Source organism: Microtus ochrogaster, linkage group LG2 (genome assembly GCF_000317375.1).
Source record: "Microtus ochrogaster isolate Prairie Vole_2 linkage group LG2, MicOch1.0, whole genome shotgun sequence".
Taxonomy (NCBI): domain Eukaryota; kingdom Metazoa; phylum Chordata; class Mammalia; order Rodentia; family Cricetidae; genus Microtus; species Microtus ochrogaster.
Genome location: NC_022028.1, coordinates 497,549 through 516,753, shown reverse-complemented (window position 1 = coordinate 516,753; position 19,205 = coordinate 497,549). Strand labels below are relative to the sequence as shown.

General features: G+C 45.5%; 1 protein-coding gene across 1 annotated transcript in view; it reads left to right on the top strand.

Moving 5' to 3' along the window:
• The window catches only part of Kif6 (kinesin family member 6), a 320,310-nt gene that overhangs the window by 118,201 nt on the left and 182,904 nt on the right, over positions 1-19,205 (top strand). The window contains exons 8-10 of the mRNA XM_026785828.1: positions 3,059-3,202; positions 4,118-4,204; positions 10,609-10,712. Coding sequence (XP_026641629.1) covers positions 3,059-3,202; positions 4,118-4,204; positions 10,609-10,712 — 335 coding nt within the window. The remainder of the gene's footprint in view (positions 1-3,058; positions 3,203-4,117; positions 4,205-10,608; positions 10,713-19,205) is intronic.

The following is a 19,205-nucleotide window of genomic DNA, read 5'->3' as shown; positions in this document are numbered from 1 at the left end:
CATTCATCTATGTGTTCATAACCAAGTACAAGTATGCCAACACCATTTGTTGAATATGCTTTTTTCCTCCATTTTATATTTTTTGCTTCTCTGTTAAAAATCAGGTATTCATAGGTGTGTGGATTGATATCTGGGTCTTCCATTCTGTTCCATTGGTCCTCCTGTTTATTGTACAGGCTTGTTTTTGGCTATCCTTTTTTTTTGTGTGTTTCCATATGAAGTTGAGTATTGTTCTTTTGAGGTCTGTGGAGAATTTTGCTAGGATTTTGATGGGCATTGCATTAATTGAATCTGTACATTACTTTCGGTAAGATTGCCATTTTTACTATGTTAATTCCACCTACCTAAGAGCATGGGAGATCTTTTCATTTTCTGGTGTCTTCTTCAATTTCTTTCTTCAAAGATTTAAAGTTCTTGTCATGCAAGTCTTCTACTTATTTTGTTAGAATTACTCTAAGATAGTTTATGTTATTTGTGACTTGGGCTTGGGCCTGCTCCTGCAGGGGTTGCTGGCTTGGACCTGCTCTAAAGACCTTCTGTGGAGCTCACTGCCTCGGGTAGCTGAAGTATTGATAGCAGTACAGTTTCTAGGTCGTGAAGGAATTTCTAGGTGTGGTGTGAGGTTCCATTCTTTGTTCCTAACACAATGCTGTAAGAAATGTTTTGCCATTGTATTTATATGTGAAGTTCCGAATAGGAGCAAACATTACCAAACAAACACACAACAACAAACCCAAGGCGACTGAAAGGTTGCTCAGTAGTCAGGGACACACCTGCTCTTCTGAGGACTAGAGTTCTGTTCCCAGCAAACATGTCAGGGAGGTCACAACCTCTCTAACTCTGTGTGCAGGTCCAATGCCTCTGGTCGCCATGGGCACCTGCACTCCCATACATATAAAAAAAAAACCCAACACACACACACACACACACACACACACACACACACACACGATCCATACACACATAGGATTAAACAAATCATTCTGAACTGAGGCAAGAGCTCAGTCAGTAAATGCTGCTGGAAAATCTGGGTTTAATCCCCATAATCTCTGTATAAGAGGGTGGGGGGAGGAATGTAGTGAAAAAAATTGCAATCGCTGTGTTTGGAAGGTGAAAACAGGTGAATCTCCATGGCTCACTAGCTACCAAGGGTAGCCTACTTGGTGAGTTCCAGGACAATGACAGACCCTGTCTCAAAAATATAAAAATATAAAAGGAGGTGAACAGACACCTTAAGAAATGACATCCTAGAGGTTATCCTGTGGCGTGTGTGTGTGCACAGACACACACACACAACACACAGACACAAACACGCACACTAGCCCTATGACCCTCCATACTCCTTTCACTGCAGAGCCCATTGTAACCCCACAAGGAGCAACCCCCCTCTGCTTGCCCACAATATTCCTTCTCTGGGCTCCTCTTCAGAGCCTCTCCATGTGGTCTGGACTCACAGTGGTGCTCCAAGAGACCAGCTCGGGTCCTCTCTCAAGGAAATGGGTCAGACCTACACCAAAAGCAGACTCTCCTGAAGACTCTCCTACAGCACTGTGTGCCCCTTGTTTAATAACTACCCTAGAAGTTCACTTCTGATCTCTGTGTGTGTGCACGTGTGATGCATATATGAGATGTATGTGCATGAATTATCCACATGTGGAACCAGAGTAAGATAATGGGTGTCTTCATCTCTTTGATGCCGTGAAATGGGCTATCTCACTGTTACCATGAAACAGGGTATCTCACTAAAACAGAAGCTCACCATTTGGTTGAGCTATGCTGGTTGGCATGTGAGCTGGGACCCAGCTGTCTCTATGTTCACCAGTGTTGGGGTCACAGGCATGCACAGCCACATCAAGTTGTTGACATGTTCTGGGATTTGAATTCATGTCCTCATGCTTGCCCAGCAAGCATTCCTTCACACATAGCCACCTCTTCAGCCCCTCTCTCCGGACCTTTACAACATTCCTCCAAGAGAGCCAGACTTTCTAGTTCCTTCTTTACAGGAACGGGAAGCTAATGTACTTTTCCAAAATCATACAAGTGGTAAAGCTGGATTCTGCCTCCAAATCCTGGCTGCTTTCTTCTATCACACATAGCCTCGTTTCCTCCATTTTATGACCACAGTCCCACTTCCATGTTTAAATATTTTCTCTAGCAGTTTTAGGTCCCTTCATGGAGAGGATGTGGGAATGTCCATCCCAGTGCGGAGCACCTGAAGCCCATCCCAGCTCCAGGGACTAGATCCTTATTGGTCAAAGCAAACTGGAGCCTTCCTTTGGATGCAGTTGTCAACCTGTGGGTCTTCTAGGGATCAAGATGCTCCCTAGGAAAGCTCAGGATAAAGGATGTCTGTTCTCATGTAACTTATTAATCTAGAAGTATATAACACCAGAGTGTTTGGCAGCCATCCTGAGGCTATAAGGAGGCTACAGTAGAGATAGGAACGTAAACCCATTAACCTCTTGGGTTATTTGTAGCCTAGAGTTTTTCTATTTTCAACCCTCCTGACTGAGACCAGTGTGACTTAGATTTTCTGTAACTTGCCACCAAAAGTGAGTTCACTAATATTCAATTAATATCACCAGGAAGGTTTATTAGCATATGCTTCGTGTTACCCACATACATCAGTGTGCTCTAGAACAGTAATAATATTAAGGTATCTTATGAAAAAAGTTCAAAGTGGGGAGGACAGTGAGTGCGTAAGTGATCATTCAAAGGCAGCCATGCTGCTCCCTCTTCCTGCCGGTGCCAGGGGAGAGGGGTGGAGTCCCTGGAGCAGGAGTCACAGGCAGCTGTGAGCCATTCAGTGTGTGTTCAAGGACTCTAACTCGGGTTCTCTGGAAGAGCAGCAAGTGCTCTTAACCACTGAGCCACTTCTCCAGCCCCATTTTTGTCATTTTCACATTGAAAGCTCTTGTTAATATGACTGTTCTGTGCCGAAGTCTTGGGTGTTACCTGTGTTTAATTATTATTTCCTTTGCATTCTGATTATTGAAAGTCATTGCCAGGTGTGCCTCTCCTGCCTGGCTAACGTCACCATCTGCCCACCTTCCCACAGGTCATCATCGCCCTTTCTGAAAAGCGCCGCACACACATCCCTTACAGGAACTCCTTGATGACCAGCGTGCTCAGAGACAGCCTGGGAGGGAACTGTGTGACCACTATGATCGCCACTCTCTCACTAGAGAAGAGGAACATCGATGTATGTGCTTTCTCTCCCTGGAACTCTTAGTCTGGGTTTCTGTCACTGGGTGGTGAGGTGGAGTTCAGGGACTTGGGGGAGTCTATGTCTCTTGAGTAGTGCTTACAGATGGACATCCTCAGAGGTAAGCATACACGGCGCACGTAGCTTTGGGTTCTTGGTCAGTGTTGTAATTAACCCAAAGGAGAACTAGTCTCAGATGAATGGCTTGAAGAAGCCATGTTTGCCAATCTCAGAAGGCCCGATGATTGGAATGAGGGAAGGAGATCTTCCCCTGTTCTTGCTTGGTGCCTTTAACTGATGAGTTCTGGGTATCTTAGAACCGTCCTGAGATCCGGTCCTAGACTCTCTCAGAAGGTAGCACCAGGATGCCTAGCCAGGGGATGTGCAGAAGGGCTTCCCTGGGTGGCTACGGAGCCAGCTGAGGTCTTGCAAGAGTCAGATTAACATTTTGGATGTAGACACTCCCCCAAAGAGGAAAGCAAGGCCAAAAAGTGCATCCCCAGACAGCACCAAGACATTCGCTTTAAGCGCTATGGAAACTGCTCCTTTGGTTGACTACAGACATTTATGCTGTGGTCTTAGGTGTTTGTGGATCACAGTGCCTGCTGTAGTTATGACTTTATGTGACATTTTGGCTTAACAGAGTCAAATACATTCCAGCTGCCTCCTGGGACCCCAGGATTGCCTATATTTTTTGCATTCAGCAGTTTTACCAAGCAAACCCATTTTTAAAAAAATAGAAAACAGTATCCTAGGGCCAAACCCCCTCTTTTTGAAGCATGTCATTTATGTCTTGCCAGACATCATACCCTTTAGGTATCTTTTGCTGTCAATGAAAGTTAAGTTTTATCTGGAGAGAAATGCCTTTCTATGCCATCATGTTTTAAGAAGCTATTTCATCGTTTTCCTTAGGAGTCCATCTCTACCTGCAGATTCGCTCAGCGAGTGGCCCTCATCAAAAATGAAGCCGTCCTCAATGAAGAAATTGACCCCAAACTGGTAAGCAAATGCTTGACTTCTGAGACAGGGACTTATCACTCAGGCTGGCCTTAAGCTTCATTTGCAGGCGAAGATAACCTTGAACTCGTGGCCCTCCTGCTGTGTGAGCGCGTGACAGGCAGGCATCACCACTTCTGGAGTTTGTGGTGCTGAGATCCCATGGGATGTCGTGCTTGTTGCATAAGTGCCGTGTGCACTGAGCTGCATCCCCACTCCCAGTGAGAAACTTACATTTTTAATTAAGCTCAAAGAAATATATATACTTAACATACACGTACACGATTAGCTGAAACCTTGTTGTGGGGCAGTGGCTCTATACTATGCAGTGCTTTAAGAACCTGTATGCATTCACGGATGGAATTCTCAGCAACCATGTGATGAGCTGTTCGGCTGTCTCCATGGAAAGAAAAATTGAAACACAAGGGCATGAAATAAGCTACTGATTGTCTTAGTAAGAGTGGGTATCATAGCCCAGTGGTCAAGCTTAAGAAATCTGCTTCATGACAGAGCATCGCCCATCCTGTGGACATACCCAACAGGCAGACATGCAGTGACTCAGCGGGACAATACTTACCCAAGCCTGGGTTTGATCCCCAGAACTACAATGGAAAAAATACAACTATATTTATAGTTGGGTCTTAGCCTTTCACAAAACACCTAGTTTTCCTTTTTAGACAGAGTACCAGGCCGTCGTTCACATATCTCATAGAGAGAGTTATTAAGTAGAAATATTTTGTCCAAGCATCCTGTTATGTATTCTAGAGTTTCTTAAAGGCTAGCGATAGTTTGATTTATGGAAAAATAACAGTTTTCTTAGTTTCATAAAAATAACTCCTGTTTTATCAAAGCAACTTTTATGCAAAAAAAATCATAGATACATAATTCAATTCCCCACTTTGAATATATTTTTCCTTTGTGTTTTGTGGGTTCACTGCAAAGGAAAAGCAGCATTAGGTCAGCTCAGGCCACTGTCGTGGTCTGAATTCCTGCTCCATCACCTACCTCTCCCCACCTCAAGGACAGAGGGAGAGGAAGGAAAATGAATAATGGGGCTATCGGTCTTGCCCTGCCAGCCTCAGAGAGCCTCGCTTTCCCTGATGGAGAAATCAGTGGGTGAATCAGGAGCTTCCTTGTGCCCACCTTGGTCAGACCCCAGCATCAGAGTCCTAGGGAAAGGAACAGAATACCAAAGCAGAGTCAAAAGAAAATGCACCCCTAGGGGATGTATTCTGCTGTCCCTTCCCCTTCTGTATCCCAAGAGCATCACTGTGGCTGCCCCTGCCTCTCCTGCATCCCAAGAGCATCACTGTGACTGCCCCTCCTGCATCCCAAGAGCATCACTGTGACTGCCCCTGCCCCTCCTACACCCAAGAGCACCACTGTGACTGCCCCTGCCCCTCCTGCATCCCAAGAGCATCACTGTGACTGCCCCTCCTGCATCCCAAGAGCATCACTGTGACTGCCCCTGCCCCTCCTATACCCAGGAGTATCACTGTGGCTGTCCCTGCCCCTCCTACACCCAAGAGCATTGTTGTGCAGAATGAGAAAGGTTCTATTATCTGGATGACAAAAATTAGTTCACAATTTATGGAGAACAAGAATATAAAACATTGGAAGTATTTCTTTATTTTCTTTAACTTTTGCCAGAGAGACTTTTCTTTGAAGACTCTGAAGGCAGAGGACATCCGCGTGTGTTTGATGTATGTCTGTGACAGATTTAAAGTAAAGAGAAATTGGGAGCAAAAAGCTAATAGCTGATAATTGAAGTGATTGCCGTGGTTCTTTCTAGTGCTGACTGACATAGTGACTGCCAAGTGTGGCTTGCTAAGCTCTGTATTAATGGCACCTTAAACCACACACTGGTGCTTACTATTTTAGTGTGAACCTTGCCTGTAATACAATTGACAATCAAGACGTTGTCCTAGGGGGCAGGAGGGGTGGCTCAGCAGTTAAGAGAACGCACTGAGGTTGCAAAAGATCCAAGTTCAGTTCATAGCTCTCATGTCAGGTGACTTGCAGCTCCAGAAGCTGATGCTCCAGGCATTCTCATGTGCCTGCACTCATATGCGCATGCCCCTCCATTACACATGATTTCTAAAATGATACAATTAATCTGTTTTAAGGAAGTGTTAAAAGAAACCACTTAAGATACAACTTGTTTGGGATTTCCTGTGTCTTACTCTTAGATTTTAATGGCAAATATGGTGTCACCCTGAGTGATCAGAATCACCAAGCACCAGTACTTCAAAGTGACATGGTAATGGCAGGAACATGAGCTGGACAGATTCCAGAATGAGTGGACATGGGCCAGGATCTCCCCAGATGCCTCTAAGTACACAGGAAATCTGTAGGACGCATGGCCATAGTAATAGTAGTTTGGGTTTATACATCTTTAGAAAATCTAGAGCCGGGGGATGACTCATGAATTGATGAAGTGCTCACTCTGCAGGCATGAAGTCCTGACTCTGACCCACAGAACCCGCCTCAGAAAGCTGGTGTGATCACACCCTTGTAATCCTAGTGCTGGGGAGGCAGAGGGGGATGATTCCTCGGGCATGTGCAACCACACACGTCCACAGGCACAAGGACATGAAGACTAAAGCATCAGCGTCAGCATAGAGAGGTGAAAGTGCACGACCCTTGTCCAGAGGGCGCTGTTCTGTGTGGCTCGGCGGTTTCTCACTGTGTTTTTAAAGGAGGCCAACAGGTAAAACATGGCGCCCTGCGCATTTGAACAAGTGCCTGGAGCCTGTGTCCAAAATGCTCTTGTGATTTAGAGGGGTTGTTGGTTCTGTTGATGTGGTCAAGGGAGCCTGAAACTCATCCGAATAGATCTCTGGAAGCATCTTTAGAACATGTTACCTGCAGACAGGGGAGCACAAGGCTGCAGCTGTCCTTGAGTGTGGACAAACAGTGTCAGCCCGGGAAAGGAAGTCACAGTCCTGGACCTCTGCTTCCCTCTCTAACAAAACCAGCGAGGAGGGAGCGGGGAAGATAAACCTATTCCTCGATGTGGCGATACCAGTGAGGCCATCTGCCACATCCCTGACCAACAGGACTGATGGCATGTGTGAGTGAGCACAGGTGCCTGTGGAGGTCAGAAGAAAGCATCAGATCCCTTGGAGCTGGAATTATAGGCAGCTGTGAGCCACCTAACATGGGTGCTAGAAACTGAACCCAGGGTCTCTGAAAGAGCAGGGCCTACTCTGACCCACTGAACCAGCTCTCCAGCCCACAAGAAGTATTTTCTTGAGAATTTAAAAGCTTTAGCCCTCCTTCACATAGGTTTGAATTCATATACACAAAAGCCCCTTTGTCTAAAAGGTTGTTTGCTTAATGCTTTTGTTTTATTTGTTACGGGGTCTCACTCTGTAGCCCTGGCTGGCCTGGAACTCTCTGTAGATCAGACTGGCCTCTAACTCACAGAGATCTACCTGCCTCTGCCTCCTGGGAAGTGATCCACAAGTGAAGAAGTGAGAGAATACAAATTATTGGAAAAGGGCAGGAGGTGGGAGGGAGAAGAGCTGATGCTGACTTCGTTAGCCAGTTTGGGGACTCCAGTTCTCAAGGATGGCTGCAAACAGATGTTGCATCTTTTTACTAAATTGGGGTGTCGTATTGGCTGGCTTTATGTCAATTTGACACAAATTAAAGTCATCTGAGAGGAGGGAGCCTCAGTTAAGATAATCTACGATTGGACTGTAGGCAAGCCTGTAGGGTAGTTTCTTAATTGGTGAGTGCAGCCCATTGTGGGGGTTGCCCTGGGCTGGTGGTCCCGGGTTCTATAAGAAAGGTGGCCGAGCAAGCCATGAGGAACAAGCCAGTAAGCAGCAGCCTCCTCCACGGCCTCTGCATCAGCTCCTGATGCCCAGTTCCTGCCTGCGTGAGTTCCTGTCCTCAGTGCTTTTGAAGATGAACTGTGATAAGGAACTGGGAGGGAAACAAGCCTGTCCTCCTCGTGCTGCTTTGGTCACGCTGCCTCACCCCGCAGTAGTGGCCCTCCCTAGGACAGGTGTCTTTAGACTGCATAGCAGGAGGCCAAACGGTTCGTGAGTACTCTAAGTATAGAACTGAGGAGAATTACGTTTTATAATTGTTGATCTGTCAAGCTTTGGAAAGAAACTTATAACTGGACTATGGACGAGATAAATTTCTTATCCATTTTTGTTGCGTTTATCATCACATGTGCTCTGCACAGACAATAACATGGTCTGCAAGTATAGGCAGATGATTTTCTTCTTTTCATCGTCTCATGGCCTAGCCAAGAATTTTAGCAGAATTTTAAAGACATTCTTGTCTTGCTCTTTCTGCTGCTCATTGCTACAATAAAGGTTTACTGTGACTTTTTGTTGATGTTCACTTATCTTCAGCTTGACTGAATCTTTACAATATGTCAGTGAATTCTTGATATGATCAAGTACGAGTTTTAGAAAGATATTTGACATGTGTGTATGTGTGTTTATGTGTGTGACTGGAGGGCCCAAGGGGAGTCTGGAAGAGGGTGTGACCCCCTGGAGCCAGAGGTCCAGCCAGTTGACCTAACGTAGGTGCATATGTTCTGGGACCCAACAAGTGATGAGATTGATCAATATTTCTCTTTTCAACTGTGCATGTGATGGATTGTCACATCCCTTTAGTAAGCTTTATTATGAATTATTTCAGATATACAGAAAGGTACAACAGAAAAATCGACACTCAAGACTTTTTTTAAGTAGATGCCATGTTTCTTCATCTTAAGAAAGATGACATCTTGACCTATTAAAGCTGTCACTCCATGCACCTCCCTCTTTTTCAGTGCTCATTTGTGTGTTTTTAAATAATAGCCTATTATGAACTTCCTGAAGCAAGTCCAACTGGATTATAATAGTAAATACTCTACTAATGATTATGTGGCTATGATATGAACTTGGTAAAACAAATGTTGGCAGGCTATATCAGCTTTAGCTGATCTTTGAAATGTAGTTACAAAAACTAACCAACCAATCAACTAAGTAAATGTCAACTCTCCTCACTCCCTGCCACTCCTTTCCCTTTTCAGGAACACCATCCACGTGTGTGTGTGTGTGTGTGTGTGTGTGTGTGTGCGCACACGTACATGTGAACATACGTGTATGTACAACTGTGCATGTGTTCACAGAAGTCAGACATTGGCTGTGTCATGCTCCTATTTTCTGCCTTTGAGACAGGGTTTCCCACCACCCCAATAAGGACTGATAGCCCCTGAGTCCCAACAACTACCCCTTCACTCAGTTCTGGTGCAGTGGCATCTGTGTCCATGACCTGAGTTCTAAGTGGGTGATGAGATTAGATCTCAGGTCCTCATGCTTGTGTAGTAAGCACTATTACCTGCTCAGCCACCATACGCCACACACACACACACACACACACACACACACACACACACACACACACACATAGAAGCCTTTTTTTTGGGGACACAGTCCCTCACTGACCAGGGACCCGCCCCCCCAGCATTGGGTTACACACATGCACTACCACACCTAACTTTTGCCCATGGGTTCTATGCAAAAGCAGATAGCCTACTGACTGAGCCATCTCCTGAACTCCAGTGAATTCTGATATATTTTATTGGAATATTACATGCCCTTGAAAATTCATGATGAGGAGCTGCATAAAGCAATATAAATGAGCTGAAAACAAAAGAAAACAAGATGCAATTACATGAAGAAATAGGATATTCACATAGTTTAAGGCAGGCAAAAAGATATTCTCCTTTATTAAAGGGAGCATGCATTGGAGCGTGCATGTGGAATAATGTATGAAGTGTAAGTATTTTCATGACTCTTAACTTCATTATAGCACACTCCAGGAAGGACAGAAAGGGAGCAAGAGAGATGCCGCAAGTTGTGTCTGTAATGGTTTATTGTTGTTGTTTTGTTTCTGTTGTTATTTTTCGAGACAGGGTTTATCTGTGTAGTCCTGGCTATCCTGGAACTCAGTCTGTAGACCAGGCTGGCTTCGAACTCACAGAGATCCGACTGCCTCTGCCTCCTGCGTGCTGGAATTAAAGGTGTGCACCACCACCGCCCAGCTTGTAATGTTTTATTTGTTAAAAAATACAGTTCTAGAGTTATTTAGTCCGAATATTAATGTTAGGGATACTAATGCCTTTTAAATTGTTCTCTATCCAGTTTTGTATCCTAAAATAGTTAATAATTTTAATTAATTAACCACCCATGTGTGCACACTTAATGCAATGTAGAGTCAGAGGACAATCTGCAGAGGTCACTTTCCTTCTTCCACTGTGTAGGTCTGGGTCCCAGGGACTAAACTTGTGTGTCAGGCTTGTCCCCAACCTCATAACCTCCAAAGCTGTGTTTTGCTGCCACTGAGGTTGCGTTGGCCAGAGGTGGACATGTGCTCTCCCACTTACCCCTGCACAGATGATTACCCGCTTGCAGAAGGAGATTGCTGATCTGAAGGCTGAGCTGGCCATGGCCACTGGGGAGTGGAGGACCGAGGCCCTCACGGAAGAAGAGCTCCACCAGTAAGCACAGACTCACTTCTCTTTTCAACAGAGTAACAGTTGAGTTCTCCGTCTGCCTCAGAGCCTGCTTGGTCTCCTGGGAAGGTCAGAAACCTCACCAAGGTGCCAGTGAAGAGAGGGGGTTCTCCATGGGAAGTGGGACAAGGCTGGGAATGGCTGTCCCAGACCAGCGCTGTAAAGGGGCCGCAGACTGGGTACACTATTACATACACCAGCTGCTTGGAGCTGTGGGTCTCAGGTCTGAGATGAGAAACAGCCCTTGTCTCCCACTCACCTGGCTTCAGGTACCAGCATCTATCATGCTAGAGCAAAGTCTCTCCTTTATAGTGCTGACCCATACATTGCGGCTAAAAACTCCCATTTGGCACAAAAGCCAGCATTCAGGACTTTGTCCGAGTCTGATGTTTTCACGCCAATGGGATGTGAAGCCATGTGGTACATTGTCCTTCATTCTGTGTGAGCTGTGGAGGTGGCCTCTGTTTCTGTGTAAGGGTTGCTATGATGCAGATGCTGGACAAGACTAAGGAGTCAATGTTGGGCTCCACTTTCAAATAAGAAGTAGAGCTGGGCTGGGGATGTTGCTCAGTCATAGTTTGTCTAGCATGCGTGAAGGCTGGGTTCCATCCCCTAACACTGTACACCTATAATACCCACACCGGGAGGTGGAGACAAGAGGATCAGAAGTAAACAATGGAGAAAGCAGTTCTCTGTGAACTGCTGAGTCTTGAGGCTGGCACAGTGTCTCAGCAGATAGCCATGCTTGCTGCCAAGTCTAATGGCCTGAGTTCAGTCCTGGACTCGGGGTGGAAGGGGAGAGGGATTCCTCCAAGTTGTTCTTTGACTTTCTTCTTCTCACTGTGACACACCATAACCATATACAGACCACACATATCGCACACATACACACACCACACACATATCACACACATACACGTTACACACATACACACCACATACAAACCATGCACACCATTCCACACATGCCACACACACACACACCACATCACACACACATGCACAATGTGTTAAAAATAAACTATAGAATCCCTGCCTGTGAGGACTGACTGAAGCATGGAAAGTCTTCATCAAGCTTTCTGCTGCGATAAAAAATTACTTCTCTGGGATGATGCCTCCTACATCTAGAGTTTAACGACACAACAGCTCCACAGCTTCCCTGACAGCACCACTGCATAGCATGTGTGGAATTAAAGTCAAATACACTGTCCCAAGTTAGTTATTAAGAATTTCATCTCAGGACTGGAGAACTGCATCAGCAGTTAGGAGGTTCCTAGTCCAGTTCCCAGCACCCACATGCCAGCTCACAACCATTGTGACTCCTGTTCAAGGGGGTCGGATGCCCTCTTCTGGCCTTCAAGAGTACTGCATACATGTGGCACACATACATGCTCAGCCATTAGTAAGGCATCTTGGAGGTCAATAACGGTAGGAGCTGGGGTGGGGACAGCGTGACAGTGTGATTTAGTGGGATATTTTTTACTGTAATAATTTCTGGGAGTCAACTTTGGAAAGAAAAGTTTTGTTTTTAGCTCACAGCTTCAAAAAGATGTGTTTCTGTGCCTGGCTTGGGGGGGACCATCATGGTAGATGGCTACAAGAAAGAATAGCTGCTTAACTCATGATGGTGCCCAGCAAGCAGAGAGAGAGAGAGAGTAAGGAGGCACAGGCCAGGGCAAGATAAAGTCCCAAAGACCTTCTCCCAGTGATCGACTTCATCCAGCTATGCCCTGCTTTTTAAAGTCCCCAGCATTTCCCGAAATAGCATTGTAAGCTCGAGACCAAGCTTTGGAAAAAGGAGCTGGAAGGGGATACTGTATTCTTTCTATCACCAAGAACCAAGAGCTGGCCCCGCCCCACAGGTCTAGAGCGCGGGGAGCAGCCCCACAGCGTTGGTGCCCTGTTGAAGAATTGCAGCTGCGGTCTGAGACACCATACAGGAGACAGCCCTGGCTTCCTCTCAATGTAGGCACTATCTCCCATCGGTGCCCAGATTGGCTGAACTTATCCAGAAGCCAGCTATTAAGCAAGTCAGGGAGTATGGTTGTCTCTGATTCTGAGTCAGGTAGGAAAAGAGTAGAAATTGGATCTTAGGGGACATACGAAGTAAACACCAGTGCTCTCCTGAGGGAGAGAGTGAAGGGAAATGAGATTGTGACAGCAGATTAAACACTGAAGGACCCCTAGATCTTACCTTGGTTTCTGTAGAACCATCAACCACAGATATGCAAATGCCAGCCTAGACAGATCCAGCATAGAGGGCAGAGGGCTGGCATTCTTTTCTATGCGTGAGTAGTGCTTTCATTCATCTGTCATTTGTTACTAATCTTGTGATCACAGAGCACAAACATGGGCTCCGAAAGGAATGCAAAGACACACAAAGCCTACGGTTAGCTCTCATGGGGTCCACAGCACAGGGGTGGTGACAGACATAAGCACCAGGGATGACAGAGTATTGAAGCACCACGAGAAAGTATAAATAGGGCAGGGTAAGAATGTGGCCATAGCACAGTTGCTCAGGCTCAGAGCCTCGCCAAGCTAGGTCAAGTCTACTGACTGTAATCTTGGGCAGTTCCCAGAAGGGTCACTGCTGTGCCATCAGGCACAGTGTCTCCTTGGTGATCTTTCACCAGCAGCTAGGGACATCACGGGCTGCAATCCCTGTTTTCCTGCCAATGCAAAGAGCTTCAGAAGCACCAGTGTTCGGGTGCCTGTCCAGAATGACAGTAAGAAGGACTCTTCTGGGCACGCTGTTCTTCATGTTTGTGGCATTGTGTTTGCCACCATTAACCAATTACGAATACTTCCTCACCCTAAAGGTGATAGGTGAATGAGAACTTGCCTGCAGTTCATCCTTGGTATTTGGCACCATCAACCTGGTTTTTGTCTTTCAGGCCCCTAGATATTTACTCAGATATGGGAATCCCCTTTAGTTCTCCACCCACACTCTCCAAATAGAACATGGAGGTCATGGTGCAGGAGACAAGACAGTGCCATAGCTCAACTGGAATAGCCCAGGTCTTGGCAAGTCTGCTTCTCCGTCCTTCGGGTTCTCAGGCACATGGCAAATGGCATGGCCTTCCTCCTGGGAATTCGCAGATACTGATGGGTCTGGCTTTCTCTGTAGCATGTTGGGCATGTTGGGCATGCTGGGCATGTTGGGTGCTCTGCTCACATTCAGTACCAGAATGCTTTTGAACCATTGCCCAACAATTCCTTGGTGAATGTAAATATTTGTTGGATTGACTTGGATGCTTTGATTGAAGAGGGTCTCAAACATCAGCCTCCAGTTAGTATGATATTTTTAGTTTACATTTTTTTTCAGTCCTTGCTAAATTTGAAAAGAGACAGCTGGACAGAGGCTGTATAGCCAAGTCAGTGTTTAGACAGAGCTCCCTGGTGCCGACTTGGATGTGACAGAGCTGCTGAGCACATATCTTTGATAGAAGAATGAGCTAGAGATCTCTGGCTCTGCTGGGCATGTCATATCCTGGCTTATGATTTTGAGCAGCACTTCACTCCTGGAATGAAACCTAATTGGATCTTACCAGATCAAGTTTGCTCAAAAACGTCTAGATCTTTCCCTAACAGAAAAAAAATGCAGATTAGTTAATATTTCTGCCAAAGTTTATGGAGAACATCTTAGATGTTAATCATTTTAATGGGTACATCAAGGGGCTAGTAGAACAAGATCCAGTGATAATTGTGGGGAATATAATTTTACTGGGGAAGTGTTGCGCATGTGTGCACACATGCATATGCGTACGTGCACCTCCACAGCAATGCGTGTGCACACAGGAAGCAAGGCAATCATGGAAACCATCTATGTTCACTGAGACTTTTTACAGATACCTACTGGGGGTTGGGGTGTGCGCACATCCCAGTTTGCATGTGGTGGCCAGAGGACAGTGTGTTGGAGTCAGTCCTCCCTTCCACCATGTGTCACAGTGAATTAGAATTTGCCCCTAATATGACTCTGTGTTTAACATCTTCTGCCTGCTATTTTTCTTACAGGCCCCTAGATATTTACTCAGAAATGGGAACCCCTTTCAGTTCTCTGCAAGCCTCCACACTCTCTAAATGGAGGTGGGGTCTGGTGCAGGAGACAAGCTGGAATAGCCCAGCTCTTGTCAAGTCTGCTTCTCTGTCCATCACCATATAGCCAAAGATGAGTCTTGAACTTCTGATCCTCCTGCCTCTCTTTTCCAAGTCTTGGGATTCAGCAGGTACACTGAGCCTGGATAACTTTTTCTTCCCATTCCTCTTTCTATTTGACACTTTTAGCTGGGCACTGGGGACGGAACTCAGAAAAGAGACATAAAATATTTCATGTAGAGAGACTTCAAATAAAAAAGAAATGGGGAACGAAAATATAAACAAGAGTTGCCATTTAGTAGGGTTCCCGAAAATAATTTGCATGGTAGGTTCATGTTATTTTAGGACCACTCTTCCATAGGAAAGGGCAGATATTAGCTGTCATTAGGAACAGAATGGTGTTTGGGTGAGACTTGAGTGATGGCAATGAAGATGGAGAGGAGACAAACCAGAGACCGTGTGGAGGAAGGGTCAGTAGAAGGGTCTGTTGGAAGTGCCACAACACAAGGAAGATTGCAGGGGTTTATCTGGGCACTGTGGTACTTTCTGGAAATCCCAGCACGTGGGAAGCGAAGGCAGCAGGAACAGGAGTCCAAGGTCATCCTTGGTTACATGGTGAATTTCAGGCAATCCTGGTGGCACGAAAGTGCGCGCATGTGTGCGTGTGCACACACACATACACACACACACACACACACACACACACACACACCTCACAAAGGGCAGAAATGGAAGCTACAAGGGGCGATGAGCTTCCAATGCTAAAGGCGCATGGGGCAGGTGAGCTCTTACTTGGATGTAGGTTGAGAGTGAAAAGTTAAATTTGTGAGAGTGATGAGCATCAGGATGACGTAATACTGAGTTGGGAGTAAGGACCATCACCAGATTCAGAGTCCTGGAAGTGCGGAGTCATGAGCCTCAGGATCACACTTCAGATCCAAGCTCCCCAGGCCCCCGCACCCTGGTGAAAAGGCACCTGAATGTGCCCTTTTATTTGGTTGCACAGCTCTCTCCTTCTGTTTGTTTGTTTGTTTTTTTTTTACATTTAATTAAATGTTCCATTTATTGGATTTTAATGCTGGCAAATAACCTCCCTTTCTCTGTATTTTAGAGTGTTAGTAGTAAGCACTCTGTTGTAATAGGAGCAGCGGGCTGCTTCCTGCCACCTGGCTAGCTTTACCCGAAATAATTACATGGAAACTGTATTCTTTTAAACACTGCCTGGCCCATTAGTTCCAGCCTCTTATTGGCCAGCTCTTACATATTGATCTAACCCATTTCTAATAATCTGTGTAGCCCATGAAGTGGCTTACCAGGGGAGATCTTAACCTGCATCTGTCTGGAGTGGGAGAATCATGGCGACCACCTGACTCAGCTTTCTTTCTCCCAGCATTCTGTTCTGTTTACTCCACCCACCTAAGGGTTGGCCTATCAAATGGGCCTAGGCAGTTTCTTTATTAATTAACCAATGAAAGCAGCAGATTATGAAGAAATCCCTCCCACATCAGCACTCTAGGAAGATTGACAGCAGCTGAGAGCTGCTTGGTGGTTAGGAGCACTTGCTGCTCTTCCAAAGGATCTGCTTCAGTTCCTAACACCCACAGAGGGCAACCCAAGCTCCAGGGCATCTACCACCCTCTTCTGGCCTCTGCGGGCACTTATACACATGTGATGTATGTACATGTGCTCAGGGCTCAGGCACATACAAGCGTAAAGTAAAAATAAATATTTTTTTAAATTTATTTACTTAATTAAGGATTTCTGCCTCCTCCCCGCCACAGCCTCCCATTTCCCTCCTCTTCCCCCGGTCAAGTCCCTCTCCCTCATCAGCTTGAAGAGCAATCAGGGTTCCCTGACCTGTGGGAAGTCCAAGGACCGCCCACCTCCATCCAGGTTTAGTAAGTTGAGCATCCAAACTACCTAGAGAGTGAGCTTATAAGTCGCGATCCTAGAGAAGCTAAATTAGAAGGTGAATCCAAAGACAAACATATAGGCATCCTCCTGAATATTAACCTTCATCAGGCAATGAAAGGAGACAGAGACCCACATTGGAGCACTGGACAGAAATCTCAAGGTCCAAATAAGGAGCTGAAGGAGGGGGAGCACGAGCAAGGAACTCAGGACCGCGAGGGGTGCACCCACACACTGAGACAATGGGGATGTTCTTTCGGGAATTCACCAAGACCAGCTAGCCTGGGTCTGAAAAAGCATGGGAAAAATAAATATTTTTAAAGATAGCAATGAAATAATAAAAACAAGCTTACTCTTTTATGTCGACTTGACATAAGCGAAGTGTCATCAGAAAGCAGGAAGTCTCAGTTGAGAAACAGTTGTCTCCATAAGAGTGGGCTATAGGACAGTTTCTTAAATAGTGCTTATTGTGGGAGATCCCAGCCCATGGTAGGTGGTGCCGCCCCTGGGCGGGTGGTCCTGATTCTGTAAGGAAGCAAGCTGAGCAAGCCATGAGGAGCAAGCCAGCAAGCAGCACTCCTCCATGACCTCTGCATCAGTTCCTGTCTCCACAATCCTGCCCTGTATCAGTTCCTGCCCTCACTACTTTTGATGATGAACTGTGAATGAAATAAACCCTTTCCTCCCCATGCTGCTCTTCGTCATGGTGCTTCATCATAGCCGTAGTAACCTTAACTAGGCTAACAACTTACCATAATGTATTTGCTTGGGTAAAAGTGACAGATTCATAAAAGACACCGATTTCCAAGTTCACTAGCCAAAAATAGACACCCTGTGTCCGTAGAAGAAGGTGAATTCATAGTAAAAACTCTCCAATGAGGAAACTCTAGGCATGCAAGGCATCCCTTAATATGCCCTAGAGTACTTCAGCTACAAGTACAGCAGCTTTACCAAGCTTCCCGCACAGCAGTGCATGCAAGAATCCCCCGTGCATTGTACTGCTCTGACGTTGAGGGCAAACATGTGAGAAAGGAAGCTGAGCCACTCTCCCCATGAGTTAAATCCCTAACAACACCCACATCACATCCAGGAGGTGGACCTCATGGCAGAGATGCAGAGGTCATGTGTGTAATTCCCTGTGATGAGGAACTGGTTAAGACAAAGCCCTTGATCATTCCAATGGATGGAGGCAAAGAATTTGATAAAGTTCACGTTTATTCATGGTCAAAACTCAGCAAAACAGAAATAGGAGGCAGCCTCCAAACTTTAACACCATCTATCAGTGTATAGATGTGTATAGATATATATTACCTACCTGTGTATGCATCTACCATCTTTGTATCTCTCACCTATGTACCTGTGTATCTATCATCTACCTATCTGCCTATCACACACCCCTCTATCATTTGTCTATGTGCCTCTCACCTTATATGTATATGTGTGTCTATCTACCTGTCACCCATCCCTTTATCATCTGTTTGTGTGTTTATGTATATACCTGTCTGCCGAGCATCCTTCCCTCTCTCTATCATCCATTTCTAGCTATCATAAGGACAAGGGAAAGACGTGATTCTTTCTTCAAGCTAGAAGCAAAAGTGAAGGTGTTTTCTCACTGCTTGCATTCGGCACCACACTGAAAGCTCTAGATAGAATATTATGGTAAGAAAAATCAATAAAGGACTGATATTTGGAGAGGAAGTTATAAAACTGTCATTATACACAAATAACATTCTTTCCATGGAGAAAGCATCAAACAACCTGAAAAGAGTTACTAAGAAATACTAAAAGGAGTTTACCAAGGTTCCAGAATACAAGGGTACAGAAAATGAAAAGGCAGCAACCCTTAACGGTAGCATTAAAAATTTAAATAGTCTATAGATAAATTTAACAACATATGTCTACTCTCTGTATTAGTAAAACTGTAAGACAAGAGAGGAGCTTTCCAGACCTGAAGCGATGGAGAGCTATCCCATTTTCATAGACTCTCAGATGGTGGGTCTGCCTAGATCGACCTACAGTGTAGTCTGAGCCTTCTGAGAATCCATGTGGGAAGTGATGAGGAGGCCGTAAAGCTCACACAGCTGCTACCACTACTGAAAATAGCTTTGCGGAAGAACCTGAGTCGGAGCAGACGAGTCAGTGAAAGAGGGCACTTGTCAGCAGGCCTGACAACCTGAGTTCAGTCCCCAGGACCCACAAGATAGAAGGAGAGAAGTGACTCTCACAAGTACTCTGACTACCTCTGGCATGTACACACACACACACACACACACACACACACACAAGCACACACACACATACCAAAATGCCCTTCACAACAAATTTCCCACACACAAGTGTTTTCTTGAACTAGATCACTAGTATAAATGTACAATTTCAAATGCAAAACTCCTAAGAAGGAAAGATAAACCTTTGTGACTGTCCACTAGGCCAAGGTTTCTTAGAACCTTAAATAAACAAAAACAAAAAAAA